The following is a 16,894-nucleotide window of genomic DNA, read 5'->3' as shown; positions in this document are numbered from 1 at the left end:
CAAGTGTTTGGGGATGACAGAAAGACCAACCACAATGCTGACTCCAACCAGAATAACCTCATTTCACCCCAGGCAAACTAGAATAAGGTCCACTTAGTATGGGCCACAGAATTTAGAGATTCCCATTGAAGTTGTTTGGCTCCCTCCTCTCCAAGCCACAAACTGCAGACTTAGGCCTTCTCTTCCCTTGTAACACTTCCTGTGTCACTACTAACGCCATTTCATTACAGACCTTTTCATCTTTATGGTTACTTCAAACTTTGCTATCTTGCCATTGCTCTTTTCTGTTGTGCTCTGTTCCTTTCAGTTCACCTAGAGACAGAACCTATCTGAGACACCAAGGAAAACTGAATAATAGTTTGACAACCAAGCCGTTAGCATCAACAGGTGACCCCCTAAGCTACTGCCCTGTCAAAATTTTGTATAGGCCCACGCTGATCTACCCAAATTGTCCCCACTCAACGGTTTAACTGTCTGCTAACCGAATAACTAACCGAAATTTTCAGACATGGTATAGCCTCTATTATAGCTTGTAGAACAAACTTGCATTGACCAATTGTCTCTGTGTGTGCTGTGTGTGTTCCTCTCGTCCACAGTCAACCAGTATGTTCCGGTCCTACAGTCCAACAACCCGCTGGGACAACCTGGAGACATGGCTGAGATTCATGACACCTCCATTCCTGCCCAAGGTCGATATAAGTACAGAGTATATTTAAGTGCAGAGTAATAATAATTAACTACATGTACTTACTATTAGAGTTAGGGTTAGGATACGGGACTGGTTTAATTATGCTATTACTAAATGTAACATAAATACCAATGATACAGTAAAATGATACATAAAGTGTTACAAAAAAATCCAACAAAACATTTGATCTGAATAACATTTGATCATTTTATTTTATCAAGATAAAATATATTTTTTCCTTTCTTGCTAATTTGGAGAAGAAACAACGGTAGCAAGGCCCCGACCAAGACTCTGTCCAGCAATATTGGTTTCGAGTGGCTTAAAGCTGAGTTCTTCCACAGGGATCCCAAGTGCCCGCAGCTTTGCTTCAGAAGTCTTCAGCAAGTCATCATAGGCCTGTGGACAGAAACAGACAACTACACTTAAAACTACAAATATTTTTTTAAACTAGGTAGTTTGTCTTGGTCTCAATCAACATCTAGTCAGATTTCAGTGATTAAAATTTTATTTCAACATCCATTCTCATAGACAAATTAGGTGCCCGTCTTGTTATTCTAACATCTTTATTACATTTTGAGACCAATTCACACACACACAGGGGACTCTCCATAGGCGTAATGGTTTTTATACTGTACAAACTGTATATTCTATCCCCTTACCCTGCCCCTATCCCTAAACCTTCCCCTCACAGGAAACATTCTGCATTTTTACATTTTCAAAAAACATTACTTAGTATGATTTATACGCTGTTTTCCTCATGGGGACCGCTGGCTGGTCCCCACAATGTAGGTGATTTCAGGTTTTACTATACTTGTGGGGACATTTGGTCCACACAATGTAATATAAACATGAACACACACATACACACACACACACATTGATTGTGAGTTAATTGTGAATTTCCTGTCAACATATCTGATAAAGCAGCAAATGGAAGTGTCAAAAAGTGTCAAACTGTTTAATTTTCTGTCATTGACATAGCATGCACCAGGAACATTTGAGGCACCATAGGGTCTAAAGGCCCGTTCACACCAAGAACGATAACTATAAAGATAACTAGCCTACTGTATATCATCATCCACACCAGTGCACAATATTGTTGTTTATTCTATGCATGTGCTGCAGTTTTGTCCTCTGCCACTTTAAATGCTCGAGTTCTTTAAAGCAGGATGGATTCTGATTGCCTGTCAATGTTTTTATCAGCTGGAAAAAAAAAAAACATTACAAAAGTGATTCCAACAATATGGTTTGCCTGTGCCAATATTGTTATAGTTGTGGTGTGAACTCTGCTAATCTTTTATATTTTACATAACTTTGGTTTCCTGAGATGGAGGAACAAGACACTGCGTGAGAGGTGGTGCTATTGAAAAGTCTGATTGGAATAACGCCCTAGCACTGCAATGGCAAATGGCCTTCAAGTGTTTGAATTAAAGGGACTATGTGTAACTTTTTAAAAGTCAAAAGAGATGCTGAAGTCCTGCTTTCTTCTCGACAGGTAAGGCAATATTACAGTCTTAATAACAAGCTTTTTTTCCTTGTTTGGTTGTGTACTTTATTACAGATGAACATTTATAGTTAAAAGTTGATGATGATATCTAATGCACGTAGGCAACTTCAGAAAAATATAATGAATAAAGAAGGCTTAACTACTTATTACAATAGTTCATGTTTTTCACAGTCAGTAATTCATACTGTAACATTAATTTATTCGTTGTGTCAAGTTGCTGTTTGTTTGAAATAACAAACATATTCACCTGAAGGAACACTCGACGAAGTGCTAATCCTGTCATAGCTTTTTGGTACATAATGGTTACCGTAGATGCAACGCGCATTTGAAAAAGCGAGGTGCTGGAGAGCACAATTCGTTTGAATGCAAAATACATTTTCACCACTAGATGGCAGCAATTTCTACACAATTTCCCTTTAAGGGTGGGATTAATCCCTATGCTGTCCTGAAACGACATTTCCTAAGGATCTGTCAACTAAAAAAGCAACTCACGAAAAAACATGAGCATAAGTAACATGGCATGATCGCAACGTCTCATTCCCTTATGTCAGTAACCGGAGATGTTCCCACTTAATCGATGTCTCTCGATGTTGCTTCACAGGGGAACTGCTTGCATAAAAAAATTGTCGCGCAGAGGACAGATGCAGAATGTGTCGGGAAAGGAATTTGATTGTAATCTAGTAAATGTGTGAGAATTGCAGTGTTCTGGTCAACCACTATAGAGTTAGAACCAGTGAAAGTGGTTTATAGGTTTCATAGAAAGAGAATGATGATGTAAGCCAAATCAGTCGCTGTTGGAATACCTAAATGGTCATGGACAAAACAGCTCAATTCGAGAGGCAACGCAAATGCAGACATTGGAAATAAAACATCATCATGTTTTAAGAAAAAGAGTGGCTTGAAGTGATGAAGTAATGGATGACGGGCACAGCACAGTAACAAAACTAAGAGGCATTTACTGAACAGGTAAGGTACATCATGCAAACTCAAAATACCTATCCTATCCTATCAAAATACCTCAAAACTATAAAAGAATTCAAGTTTACATGTTTCTTAAAAATAAATCCTGTAGAATTCAACCAAACAGATGACAATTTCGAAACTCCCAAAGTGTTTCCCGTTTTGTTTGCCTTACGCACCAGACATTCAGCCAATGGACCATATGGGCATGATGTCTGATGCTGACAATTGCTGTAAACGAGTGGCACTCTGTGACATGCATTTCAATTTGCTGCTGTAAAATGGGGCTTCGTTTTTCCAGCAGGTGAATGACATTATGGGGTGGGGGGGTGGGGGGTTCACCTGCACCCGGAAGATATATTTTTTAACCTAGTTTTTTGTAATCCTTAAGGTGTCTAGAAAAGGAATTTTGATGTTCCCCACGCAAATTATTGTCCCATATGTTGTCTACCTTAAGAGAAGCGTGTCTTGTTACACTCATAGAGTGGGAGCATTCGTGGAATTTCCAGAGAGTTGGGGGTATCAAATCCAGGTTTCTACGGAGCCCCCCTAGTCCCACTTTGGCAAAAAAAAATTAACTATAACTATCTTGTGGCCTCAAGATACTAACTCGTGGCCTCAAGATACTAACTTGTGGCCTTAAGATAGTAACTCGTGGCCTCAAGATAGTAACTCGAGTTAGTATCTTGAGGCCACGAGTTAGTATCTTGAGGCCACGAGTTAGTATCTTGAGGCCAAGAGTTACTATCTTGAGGCCACGAGTTACTATCTTGAGGCCACAAGATAGTTATAATTAATTTTTTTTACCAAAGTGGGACTAGAGGGGCTCCGTAGGTTTCACCTCCTGTATCATGATCCCACGGGTCCAGTTCACCACATTTGAGCCATGAATGTTTTTTGTTATTTTGTTCAGATTGTCCCTCTCGAGATGAAACACATTCCCTCACCAATAATAATAATAATAATAATAATAATAATATATAATAATTAATAATAATAATAATAATAATTAAAGAATAATTAATTAATTATTAAGTATAACATTTTTTTTTCAACTTAACAGAAACCTGGAGAGACCAAGATCATTATGAACATCAGCTGCTAATTATTTCCCATCTGCCTTTCTGCTGTTATCTCGGGACGCTTGTCCTGAGAAAAATGGCGTTCGTCAGGTCCAGTTTTGTATCCAGCCTCTCACGGGGATATCGGATGCCCCACCGCCTGTGATGAGAAGACCAACGCCTGTGAAGAGACGAGTCAACGCCGGCGATATGTTATGGCGCCGTTTTATATATAAACAATATTTATATTTAATATTTATATATAAAAAATATGAATGTTAGCCAGAGGAGAACTGGCCCCCGACTGAGCCTGGGTTCTCCCAAGGTTTTTTTCTCCATCCAATCTGATGGGAGTTTTGGTTCCTTGCCACTGTCGCCTTGATTTTGCCTTGCTTTTGGCTTGCTTAGTTGGGGTTATTTATTATTTAATATTTAACAATATTATTGATCTGTGTTGTACTACTTTCATGTTATCACTGTGAAGCTGCTTTGATACAATCTGTATTGTGAAAAGCGCTATATAAAAAAATTTGACTTGACTTGACTTGACCAATATCTTCCAGTTAATGTGGGCTTCCATAATGCTACATGCTCTTCACCAAGAAAGATCTGTCTAATTGTGTGTTGGTGCATCATGTAGGCTATGTATTTGTGTAGTTAGTTTAAAAATGTATGTTAAATAAACCTCTCACTACCAGTGAATTCTAATTACATGCTGTGATTTTTAATTAATGCATATTTTTGAACATGTTGTATCTTAAAATGTATTATTTAATTAAAACATCTACGTTATATTTTTAATGTGCAACAATTGATGTTGGAAACAAGCAGTAATTTATATACAATATAAACAAACAATAATTTATATAACCAGTTATGAAAAAATGGAGGAGATCTATTAAATTGAAAACTAAAGGAGAAAAACAGACTGCCTAAATTTTTTTTGTTGCTTTTTTGGATATCCAGGGTGGCAACCAATATAGCCAGAAAAGACATACATGTGACAATATTTCTGGTGATCATCAACATTTGCATATCAAACATATATCAGAAGGGTCCATAGGGGTGGAGTTCCAGTGATCCAATGTAACCATATTTTTTTTGAAATTTTTTGGTGAAAGGAACAAAGGAAAAAAAACATAATCGAACACAAGATTCTCCACCCGGCAGAGGCACCCTCCTGAGCAGTCTCCCATCGCTGCACCAGGTCGCCCGTCTCAGGAACGCTCAGGAACCCTTTTATGGGAGGGGGCCGGGGGCGCCTGAACAGGTTGGGCCGCCCTCTTGCGACCAGACTTCCTCGCGCCAGGGTTGGTGGTCTGCGCTGGAGGAGGAGCTGGTGCCGGAGGGCGCCTCCTGGACCACCAACATAGACATCGCCCGACCCAGCGAACGTGCGGCGACTTTCGCCGCTCGGAGAGCGAAGTCCGTCGCCACACAAAGCTCCTGCAGCAGAGCTGGGTCGGGACCACCCTCCTGCACGTCATGAAGCGTCTTCGCCTGGTGTACTTGCAAAAGCGCCATGGCGTGCAGGGCGGAGGCGGCATCCCCACACGCACTGTAGGCATCCCTGGTCAGTTCTGGTCAGCCCCAAGGGGCACCCCGCCAGGAGGAAGCGGTCTTCGGACACAGCTGCATCGCGATAGACCGCTCCACTGGGGGAATTCCATCGTACCCATGCGCCACTCTGCTATCCAGGGTGGTGAGGAAGGAGGAGCGACGTTGTCTCCGTCTGAGCGCCAGGGGCGCAGACCAAGACTTCCTCAACTCCTCATGCACTTTGGGAAAGAAAGGGACAGGAGCGGGCCGTGGGGCAACAGCACGACCAGCTCCGAGACACCAATCATCTAGCCACGAAGGTTCGGGACCCGGTGGAGGGTTCCACGCAAGTGTCACGATTCAAAAGGAGAGGGAGAACTCAAATGCAGTATAAGGATTTATTTAACAAAAGAAAACAAAACACAAAGTAAAAACCCACAAGGGGGGAAAAACATAATTAAAGAAACATGAACAACACTGAATACTCAAAACAACACCAACTAGGAACACACAGACCAAACCAGGAAACATCTGACAATGAACCGACAAAGACTGCAAACAAAAGGAGGCTTATAAAGGGAACGAATCAAGAGGGAACAGGTGGAACAACTCAAACACTAATCAGGTAACGAGGGGGAGGGATCAGACAATGACATGAGCACATGGCCCAAAATAACAAAACACCCATGTGCAACACAAGACAGGACAGGCATGTGACATTACCCCCTCCCTACGGAGCGGCTACCAGACGCTCCATCAGGCGGGACGGGAGGGACAGACCAGGGTGAGACGGGAGGGACAGACCAGGGCGGGACGGGAGGGACAGACCAGGGTGGGATGGGAGTGACAAATTGTTTAGTCCTAGGAGACCTGGGCGAAACACAAAGTTCATCGGGCGGCCAGGACGAAACACAAAGTCCATCAGGCGGCCAGGGCGGAGCAGAGCCCTCGGGCGGCCAGGGCGGAGTAGACCCTTCGGGTGGCCAGGGCGATGAAGACCTCTCGGGTGGCCAGGGTGGAGCAGACCTGTCGGGTGGCCAGGGCGGTGAAGACCCTTCGGGTGGCCAGGGCGGTGCAGACCCCTCGGGTGGCCAGGGCGGTGAAGATCCCTCGGGTGGCCAGGGCGGTGAAGATCCCTCGGGTGGCCAGGGCGGTGAAGACCCCTCGGGTGGCCAGGGCGGTGAAGACCCCTCGGGCGGCCAGGGTGGAGCAGATCTTTCAGGTGGCCAGGGCGTTGAAGACCCCTCGGGCGGCCAGGGCGGAGCAGATCTTTCAGGTGGCCAGGGCGGTGAAGACCCCTCGGGCGGCCAGGATGGCGCAGATCTTTCAGGTGGCCAGGGCGGTGAAAACCCCTCGGGCGGCCAGGGCGGTGAGGACCCCTCGGGCGGTCAGGGCGGAGCAGATCTTTCAGGTGGCCAGGGCGGTGCGGACCCCTCGGGCGGCCAGGGCAGAGCAGATCCCTCAGGACCAGACACCGGCTTGACGCTGGGTCCTGAACCAATATGAGCTCAGGGACAGGCACCGGCTCAGGGACCGGCTCAGGGACAGGCATCAGCTCAGGGACAGGGACCGGCTCAGGGACCGGCTCAGGGACCGGCCCAGGGACCGGCTCAGGGACCTCGAACACCGGCCTCTCCAATATCCGAGCCAGCCGCTCCAGATAGTCCCAGCTCAGGAAGGCAGACGGGACGTGAGCAGTATCTCGCTGGGCAGACGGGACGTGAGCAGTCTCTTGCTGGGCAGACGGGACGTGGTCAGTCTCTTGCTGGGCAGACGGGACGTGGTCAGTCTCTTGCTGGGCAGACGGGACGTGGACAGTTTCTCGCTTGGCAGACGGGACGTGGACAGTCTCTCGCTGGGCAGACGGGACGTGGACAGTCTCTCGCTGGGCAGACGGGATGTGAACGGTCTCTCGCAGGGCAGACGGGACGTGAACGGCCTCTCGTTGTGCAGATGAGAAGTGACCAGTCTCTGGATCGGCCTCCAGGAGAATGGCGGGCTGCTGAGGACCGGCTTCCGGACACTCAGGGAGGTTGGAGGTCTTTCCCCTACTCCGCCGTCTCTGATGGCGACGTGCCGACTTGGTGCTGAATGAGATCGTCGGTGGATGATCGAGGAGTGACCGAAGCGGAGAGTGGTTCCGGAGCTCACCTCCGGGACCTTCTCTCCTGTGACCTCCATGGTTCCCCGAAACCTTGGCCAAACGCTCCGAAAAACGAGTCGTTTTTAGAGGCTGTGTCAATAAAAGCTATTATTGGACTAACAAGGACGTTTTCAGTTCTGAAACTTACAGGATATTCTTATAATATGATGACCTCTTAGATGTCAAAAGCTCAAGGAAAATTTGATTTCTCAGTTCATCACCCCTTTAACAAAAGAAAACAAAACACAAAGTAAAAACCCACAAGGGGGGAAAAACATAATTAAAGAAACATGAACAACACTGAATACTCAAAACAACACCAACTAGGAACACACAGACCAAACCAGGAAACATCTGACAATGAACCGACAAAGACTGCAAACAAAAGGAGGCTTATAAAGGGAACAAATCAAGAGGGAACAGGTGGAACAACTCAAACACTAATCAGGTAACGAGGGGGAGGGATCAGACAATGACACGAGCACATGGCCCAAAATAACAAAACACCCATGTGCAACACAAGACAGGACAGGCATGTGACAGCAAGCCCGTCATTCGCGAGCAAAGCGGCCATTTCCGGGTAAAGCTCCACCAACGCCACCACACCCTAAGGGGGCAGCGCCGTAGAGTCTTCACCAGAAGACCGCTCTTCCTCCGATGCCGCTATCGACATCTTATCCCCAGGTGGCGCACTGAAGGAGAGCTCCGAGGGGGCTCTCTGGCGGTTCTTGGGCGGAGATTCTCTGAAGGGACTTCCCCATGTTTCAGGGTTCTCAGTATCGAACATAGCATCGCGGGAGTCATATTCCCGCAACGAGAGCATGACTCATCCACAAACGCCGCTTCAGCAGGTGCTAAGTCCAGACACGTGAAGCAGTGTTTGTGGCCATCAGCCTGAGGGAGAAGTCGACCGCATCCAGAAACGCACGGGTGAGACGAGATCCTGAAAAGGACGTGAACACACCGAGGAGCTCTTTTAGTGAAGAAAAAGAAAAAGTAGAAAAAAAAAAGAAACTGGTCTCTTTTATGCTGAAGCGTTAACTCCCTGGCAGAATCCGACTCCCCCTCGCGTGCACGCGCAATGACATCACTACACTAGTCGCCAAATTTCGACTCCCTGACAGAATCTGACTCCCCTCGCTTGCACGTGCTATGAGCTTGGTGCGACTGTTTTATTTTTCGTCTGTTTGTGTTACTTAGTTAAAGTTGGGTGTATTTTTATTTTTCTAGGTGTTTATTAATGTAATTTTCAGTGTTTTTTCAGAAAGTGTTGCAAAAACCAATCACTGGCATACAGGATATGTTAATGTTTAAGTAATTATGTTTAAGTGCACTATACGAAGTCAAATATGAAATGTTAATATTTAACATTTCCATTGTGCAGAGTTTACTGTACTATAGACAGTCCAATAATACCATGTGCAATACGTTCTACTTAATTCTGCACATAGATTATTGATAGATATAATCTGCCTGTACATTTTATTTAAATCAAACCCCAGAATTATTTTTGTGTCCAAAGCACAGGTGTCAGCAAAGCATATAAATCATACTTCCCTAATTTTTCAGATTTACAAAGTCAAAGACACATGAAACTCATGCTGGTTACACTTAATGGATGGTAAAATAATTTCTCTGTTTAACATTTTTAAATTTTACTTTTTTACATTTGATATTGTATTGCGATAGGCACTTTTAATTCTGACATTTGCCAGTATAACTGGGTGGCTACTAGTCATCTGAAGTGGACATAACACTTCTCCACTTCAGATTTGTCTTGTCACTTGTCCACAACATTTACCTATAACTTTAAATGTATTTTGATGGTGCTTACTTTCTGTTTCCAGGATGATTAACTGCATTTTGGTGATTAAAAAAAAAAAAAAAAAATCTGCCAGAATCTGACTCCCCTTGTGTACACGCCATGAAGTCACTATACGCGGCAGACAATTACTTTACTGCTCATATGTTTGCTTTGAAAATGCTTAGGCATGAAAGTTTACTTTTCTTATGTATTTTTATTTTATTTTGATATACAAAGGTTCCTCTGCAGAAAAGCACAAGTCTGAATAACTTCACAGTGATAGGCATTTTACATGCATTTCTGTTTTTTATTTCTATTCTTATCACTGAAATGCAGTTAATCATCCTGGAAAAGTGTGCACCATCAAAATACATTTAAAGTTGTAGGTAAATGTTGAAACGGACAAGTGTTAAGTCCACTTCAGATGACTAGCCACCCAGTTATACTGGCAAATGTCAGCCAGAATGATCTGAAAGTGCCTATCACAATACAATATCAAATGTAAAAAGAGAAATTATTTTACCATCCATAAGAAGTGTAACCAGCATGTATGATTTATATACATTGCTTACACCTGTGCTTTGGACATGAAAATAATTCTGGGGTTTGATTTAAATAAAATGCACAGGCAGCCGCAGAGTATATCTAAGAATAATCTATGTGCAGAATTAAGTAGAACTTATTGCACATGGTATTAGTGGACTGTCTATAGTAAACTGTGCACAATGGGAATAAATGTTAAATATTTGACTTGGTAAGTATAGTGCACTTAAACACAATTACTTAAACATAGGCTAAACATATCCTGTATGCCAGTGATTGGTTTTTGCAACACTTTCTGGAAAACACTGATAATTATATTTATTATTAAACACCTGTAAAAAAAAAAGACACCAAACTTTAACTAAGCAACGCTAACGAAAAATAAAACAGTCGCACCAAGCTCATAGCACATGCAAGCGAGGGCAGTCAGATTCTGTCAGGGAGTTTTTTTTTTTTTTTTTTTTTTTTTTTTTATTGCAAAAACACAGTACAAAAAAGTAACAAAATATACATTACAATATACAAAACAATGACATTAAAATAAATACAAAACAGTTTTGCCAGGGGAAGCATAAGAGCCATCACAAAGAAAAAAAGGACCATATGTTGACAGTTTTGATTGCCTTTTTGTTGTTGGAGCCAGAAATCAGCTTAATATAATGTACAACATCGTTGAAAAAAAGTACAAAGTTAGGTTTTTTAGCACTGAATTTACATTTATGAATATGAAATTTCGCCAAAATAATTAACAAATTTATAATGAAATACGTCTTTTCTTTACTATGGCTTCTATAAAAACAAAAAACAACATCCTTCCACAATAAAGTAAAATCTTTATAAATATTGTCAATGATGAATCTGCTGAGGTTTTGCCAAAATTTTCTGGTGTGTGAGCAATACCAAAATAGGTGCAAAACAGTTTCAGGGTGGTTCTCACAAAAACAACAGTTTGTATTTATGTCTCTTTTAAACTTAACCATGTAATGACTAGCAGGATAATATCTGTGAATTATTCTGAACGACACTTCTTTCACCTTGTTTACTAACAGGTATCTTTGAGGGATCATCCAAACCTTTTTCCAGTCAATAGTATTTGTGGGCGACAATCCAAAGAAAAAATAATTTGTCGGCCGAGAGACTGAGTAGGGGAAACTATTGCCAGACGCGCTTGCTTAAATGAACCTGAATCCAAAGATTGCGTTTTGTAGATTTATTTAGTTGTGTTAAATATGAACAAGGTTGTGTGTCCAATACATTCCATCCATAGTAATTGTTTCACTTGCATATGAAATGGTCTCCAAACACAGACAGCATCAAACGACGTGTTCTACAGCGGTCAACAAAAATAAGACTTCCCCCGTCACCCCCTCTCCTTCCTCCCGAACCCCACAGGTGAGAAGATGATATAGACTCACTTCCTCCACCGCCACCAGGTGCCTTAATTACCGTAAGTAACCAAAAGAATGTGTTCATAAAATGAAACAATACCAGGCTCTTACATTCCGGCCCCTAATTATTACAGCTATCACACAGTAATAATTACACACACATTACACATGCAGGGGAAGGAAAAAATGTGTACAAAATTATTAACAGTCCATCATGAAATTGAGACAATCTTCTGGCTTCTCTCAGACGAAAAAAGTCAAAAAATAGTCCAGTCCATTCAGTCAAAAGTCAAGTAGACAGTAATCAGGATTCAGCTGACTCCTGGAGAAGGCAGATCTTGGTCACAGGCCTGCATATATGGTTGGTTTGAGTCTTGATCCAAACTTGTCTTACAAGTCCTCTTCTGTCTGGCAACACTTCAGTTATCCTTCCGATGATCCAAGAGTTGCGGGGTGCAGAATCATCCACTACAAATATGATGTCTCCAGGAATGAAATTTCGCCTGATCTTGGTCCATTTTTGTCGTTCCTGCAGTTGTGGCAAATACTCCTTAGTCCACCTTTTCCAAAACAAGTCAGCCATGTATTGAACTTGCTTCCATCTTCGCCGTGCATACATGTCCTCTTTCTGAAATAATCCAAGAGGTAAACATGGTTTAGTTTTGAGAAGCAGAAGGTGGTTCGGAGTTAATGCTTCCAAATCGTTGGGATCTGTCGATTCCTTGGTGATGGGTCTACTGTTGAGAATTGATTCCACTTCACAGAGCACTGTGCAGAGTGCTTCCTCGTCCAGACTTTGTGTCCTTAAAGTAGAGTTAAGGACCTTTCTTACAGAACGAATCAACCTCTCCCATGCTCCTCCATGGTGTGATCCAGTGGGAGGGTTGAAGGTCCATTTAATTCCTTTTAACGATAGTGCATCATTGATCTGTTCCAAGTTCCATCCTTCAATGGCTCGTCTTAACTCACGCTCTGCGCCGACGAAGTTGGTGCCATTGTCTGACCGCAACTCTTTGACCTGTCCTCTTCTTGCAATGAAGCGTCGCAGTGCATTAATGCAAGAATCTGTATCCAATGATGAGGCGACTTCAATGTGTACTGCTCTTATTGCTAAACACGTGAAGATAACTCCATATCTTTTTACAAGACTCCTACCACGCTTGACCTCGAACGGACCAAAGTAGTCAACTCCGACATGACTGAAGGGAGGTTCTTCAGAAGAAACTCTGTCTTCAGGCAAATCAGCCATCTGCTGTTGACCTGCAGCCCCATGTAGCCGCCGACACACCACGCATCTTGCCAAGATCTTCCTTATGGAACCGCTAACACCAGGGATCCAGTATCTCTGGCGTAGTCTTGACAACATATGATTTCTACCTCCATGGCCGACCTCTCGATGTATATGTTGTAGAATGAGGTCAGAAATATAAAGGTCTCTAGCTAATATGGCAGGATGTTTCGACTCTTCAGGCATGGCAGCCTTACTTAACCGTCCTCCAACTCTTAACACACCATCTTCCAATATTGGATTGAGTTTGTAAACATGGCTGTTTCTTTTTACACTTTCTCCCTTTTGGAGGCAGGCGAACTCTTCTGAGAACCTTTTTTTCTGACAAAACATAATTATTTCAATTTCAGCTTCTTGGATCTCTTCCAATGAGAGATAACCACTGCAGAGCTTATTCTTGAAATCACACAAGTCCTTTGTGAGGCCATCTTCCTGTTGCGTTGTATTCGACCGAGTAAGACATGCAGTGGCCTCCTTACTTCTTCTGAGATTCAGAAACAAAGCCTTAAATCTTAGAACCCAGCCCATCACTCTTGTTAGACGTGTCCAAGATGAGGAACGATTGATCAAACAAGTCATGGTGTCATTTTCATCCCTAATTGTAGAGACTTCAATTGCAGCTGACACCTTGACCTCCCGATCTCCAGGTGGAAGCTCCTGCAATTCATCTGGGTTATCAGGCCAATCTTCTTCTGATTGTAAGAGAAATGAGGGACCAGAAATCCAAGTTTTATTATTCAAGAATGGTTCCACCTTCGCACCTCTGGAGGCAAGATCTGCGGGATTGTGTGCGGTGTTCACAAATCTCCATTGAGATACATCAGAAACCTTGAGAATCTCTGAGACCCTGTTTGCCACAAAGATTCGAAATCTTGAAGTTTCATTCTTAATGTATTTTAGGACAGAGGTACTATCTGTCCAAAACACAGAGTCTTGAAGCTGTAGTCTTAGCTCCTTTCTCCACAGTTTGTCCATACGAGCTGCTACAACAGCAGCTATCAACTCCATACGTGGGATAGTCACAGGCTTTAAAGGTGCCACCCTGGATTTTCCCATTATGAAGGCGCTGTGTATGTGAGAGTGTTCGTTACGCAGCAGCAGATAGGTAACAGTGCCATATCCTACCTCACTTGCGTCGGCAAAATGATGCAACTGAGCAGTGGATACTTCTCCAAAGTTCAAAGGTTTTAAACATCTTCTGATGCTGAAGCCTTCCAAATGATGTAGCTCCTTCAACCAGTCTATCCATTCCTGGGCAACCACTACTGGTATGAAGTCATCCCATCCTAGACGGCTCCGACACAGATCCTGGAGAATTCTTTTAGCTATAAAGACCACAGGAGCTAGGATCCCCAGAGGGTCGTAGAAGGAGCTAACAGTTGAAAGGATCCCTCTGCGGGTCAATGGTCTCTCCTGAATAGTTATGCTAAACATAAAGGTGTCAGATTGGATGCACCAACGCACTCCCAGTGCTCTCTCAACAGGTAGCGAGTCATGGTCCAGATCCAGGTCTTTAACTTCCTTTGCTCTCTCCTCCTCAGGTATTGACGCCAACACACTGCGACTGTTACTTATCCATTTCGTTAGATGAAAGCCACCCTTGGCACAGATTGCTCTAAGGCCCTTATAGAGGGATATAGCTTCCTGTTCTGAGGCTACAGAAGCAAGGCAGTCATCCACATAGAAACTGTACATGATGGTCTCAATCACTTGCTGGCTAAAGTCGTCTTTGTTGTCTTCTGCACACCTTCGAAGAGCAAAGTTAGCACAGCTCGGAGAAGACGTTGCCCCAAACAAATGAACAACCAACCTGTACTCCTCCAAACACTGACCGAGGTCTCCACTGGACCACCAAAGAAATCTCAACAGGTCTGCATCCTCCTCTGGAATTTGAACCTGATGAAACATTGCCTCAATGTCAGACATCAGAACAACAGGCTCCTTCCTGAACCTGGTCAGGACTCCAATCAACGTACTAGTCAAATCAGGACCATTCAGGAGTTGTGCGTTGAGTGATGCACCTTGAAATGATGCTGCACAATCAAAGACAACTCTGATCTTTCCTTTCCTTGGATGGTATACCCCATGGTGTGGGATATACCAGACCCTTCCATCACTGCGATCCAGATCCGTGGTTGGCACTCTCTCTGCATAGCCACTGGATATAAGGTTATTCATGAAAGCAGTGTAGTCCTTATGGAATAATGAGTCTCTGATAAACCTTCTCTTCAGGTTAAGGGTGCGTTGTTCTGCAATCTTACGGTTGTTAGGCATGCTCACCTTTCTATCTTTCAGAGGTAAAGCAATACTGTAATGGCCATCAACTAATTTCACAGAGCTGTTAGCCATTTCTAAGAACCTGCAGTCATCCCTTGAAAGTCCTAGCTGTTCCTCATGACTGCACTCTGGAAAGTCTGTCTTGAACTGTTGTTTCCAGAGTTCATCCAGTGTTACAGCAGAAATTCTGTTGATGGTAAATGCAGACTGACACACACCAGGTTCATCACGACATTCTCCACCAAGGGGTCCATTTACCGTCCAACCAAGCATAGTCTTGATGGCATATGGCCCTTCGTCCACACTCCGGATGATTTCAAGTGGTTCCAAAGCTCTGGGTACGTTCATGCCTATCAGAAGCTCCACATCTGTATCTATCTCAGACAAGTACACATGTTTCAAATGAGGCCATTTATGCAAATCCTCCTGTCGTGGGATATTACTCCTATTTACAGGCATCCTAGGTTGTGTGAAGATATCTGGCATTTCACAATACCAGCCACTGTCCAAACCAGCCACTTCTAAGTCTGACACAATACAACTGTCAACAATTCTCTCTTGGCCCATGGTGCGCAAAAGAATCTTTGTTTTTCTCCCAGAGAGATTCAATCTATTCATCAAACCCATTGTGCAGAAGGATGCTGAACTGCCCTGGTCCAAAAAGGCATAGGTCTCCACTATCCTTTGCCCACTCTTTGATTTCACCTTTACTGGTACGATGGCGAGCTTGAAATCTTGTTCGCCGGCCCCAGTAAGACCACTGGTTTGGACTGCAACCAAAGAACTGCCCACTGCACTCTCTGAGTTGCTCTTACCCTTCTCTGCATCTGCTCTTCTGTCCTTGTGGTGGATGTGAAGCATGCTAGGGTGCCTTGAGCCACATGTTTTGCAAGAAAGACGTTTCCTACACTCCTTACTGATGTGACCAGTACACAAACAGCCAAAACAAACTCCATTCTTTTTTAGGAAATCAATCTTCTCACTTTGAGCTCTCTTCTCCAGCAGAGTACAAAACTCCAGCACGTGTCCACCTTTGCAGTACAGGCAAACCCTTTCAGGTAAATGTCCATCTTTAACCTTGTGTTCTGTTAGTGTCTTTTCAACTGTAGTAGCAGCAGTGGCAAAGCTACTTCCCCTAGCCCCTGAGCGAAGTGATCTTGTCCTGCCGCTTTCTTTATTTGCCACCAACACTGGTACATCCTGTAGATTTCCAAACACAGGATCGGTTATAATCTTCACTTGACGCTCCATAAAATCCACAATATCAGCAAAAATAGCTCTCCGATGATGCGTTTCCTGGATGCCACATGACACTGTTCGCCACAAATCTCTCAATTTGTAGGGTAATCTTTTAATCACGGTAATCATAATGGCAGGTGTATTCAATTCACACAGGCTATGAACCTCATCCATGGCATTGCAACATCCACGCAAAAACAGGCTGTATGCATGTAAAGCCTTTCCATCTTCTGGCTTAATCACTGGCCATGAAGAGACCCTATCCAAATAGGCAGATGCTATCATATGCTCATTTCCAAAATGTTCATGCAGTAAAGTCTTTGCCTTTGCATAGCCTGAACCATCAGTCAAATGTTGACAGCTCCTGACAAGTTGTTGTGGTTGCCCCCTGGTGTACTGTTCCAGAAAATGCAGACCATCTTCAGCATTAACAGTCTTTTCCTCAATTACTTGTTCA

General features: G+C 43.5%; 1 protein-coding gene across 3 annotated transcripts in view; it reads right to left on the bottom strand.

The window, feature by feature from the left end:
- Positions 1-881: 881 nt before the first annotated feature.
- drc4 (dynein regulatory complex subunit 4) overlaps positions 882-16,894 on the bottom strand; it is a 155,752-nt gene continuing 139,739 nt past the window's right edge. For all 3 annotated transcript variants that reach the window (XM_039681661.2, XM_039681662.2, XM_039681663.2), the window contains one exon: positions 882-1,084. In XM_039681661.2, coding sequence (XP_039537595.2) covers positions 935-1,084 — 150 coding nt within the window. In that variant the 3' untranslated portion in view covers positions 882-934. The remainder of the gene's footprint in view (positions 1,085-16,894) is intronic.

The sequence above is a fragment of the Pimephales promelas genome, chromosome 10, assembly GCF_988280905.1.
Source record: "Pimephales promelas chromosome 10, fPimPro1.hap1.1, whole genome shotgun sequence".
NCBI classification, from domain to species: domain Eukaryota; kingdom Metazoa; phylum Chordata; class Actinopteri; order Cypriniformes; family Leuciscidae; genus Pimephales; species Pimephales promelas.
Note: the sequence above shows the minus strand (reverse complement) of the source record. Positions and strands in the feature narration are given on the sequence as shown.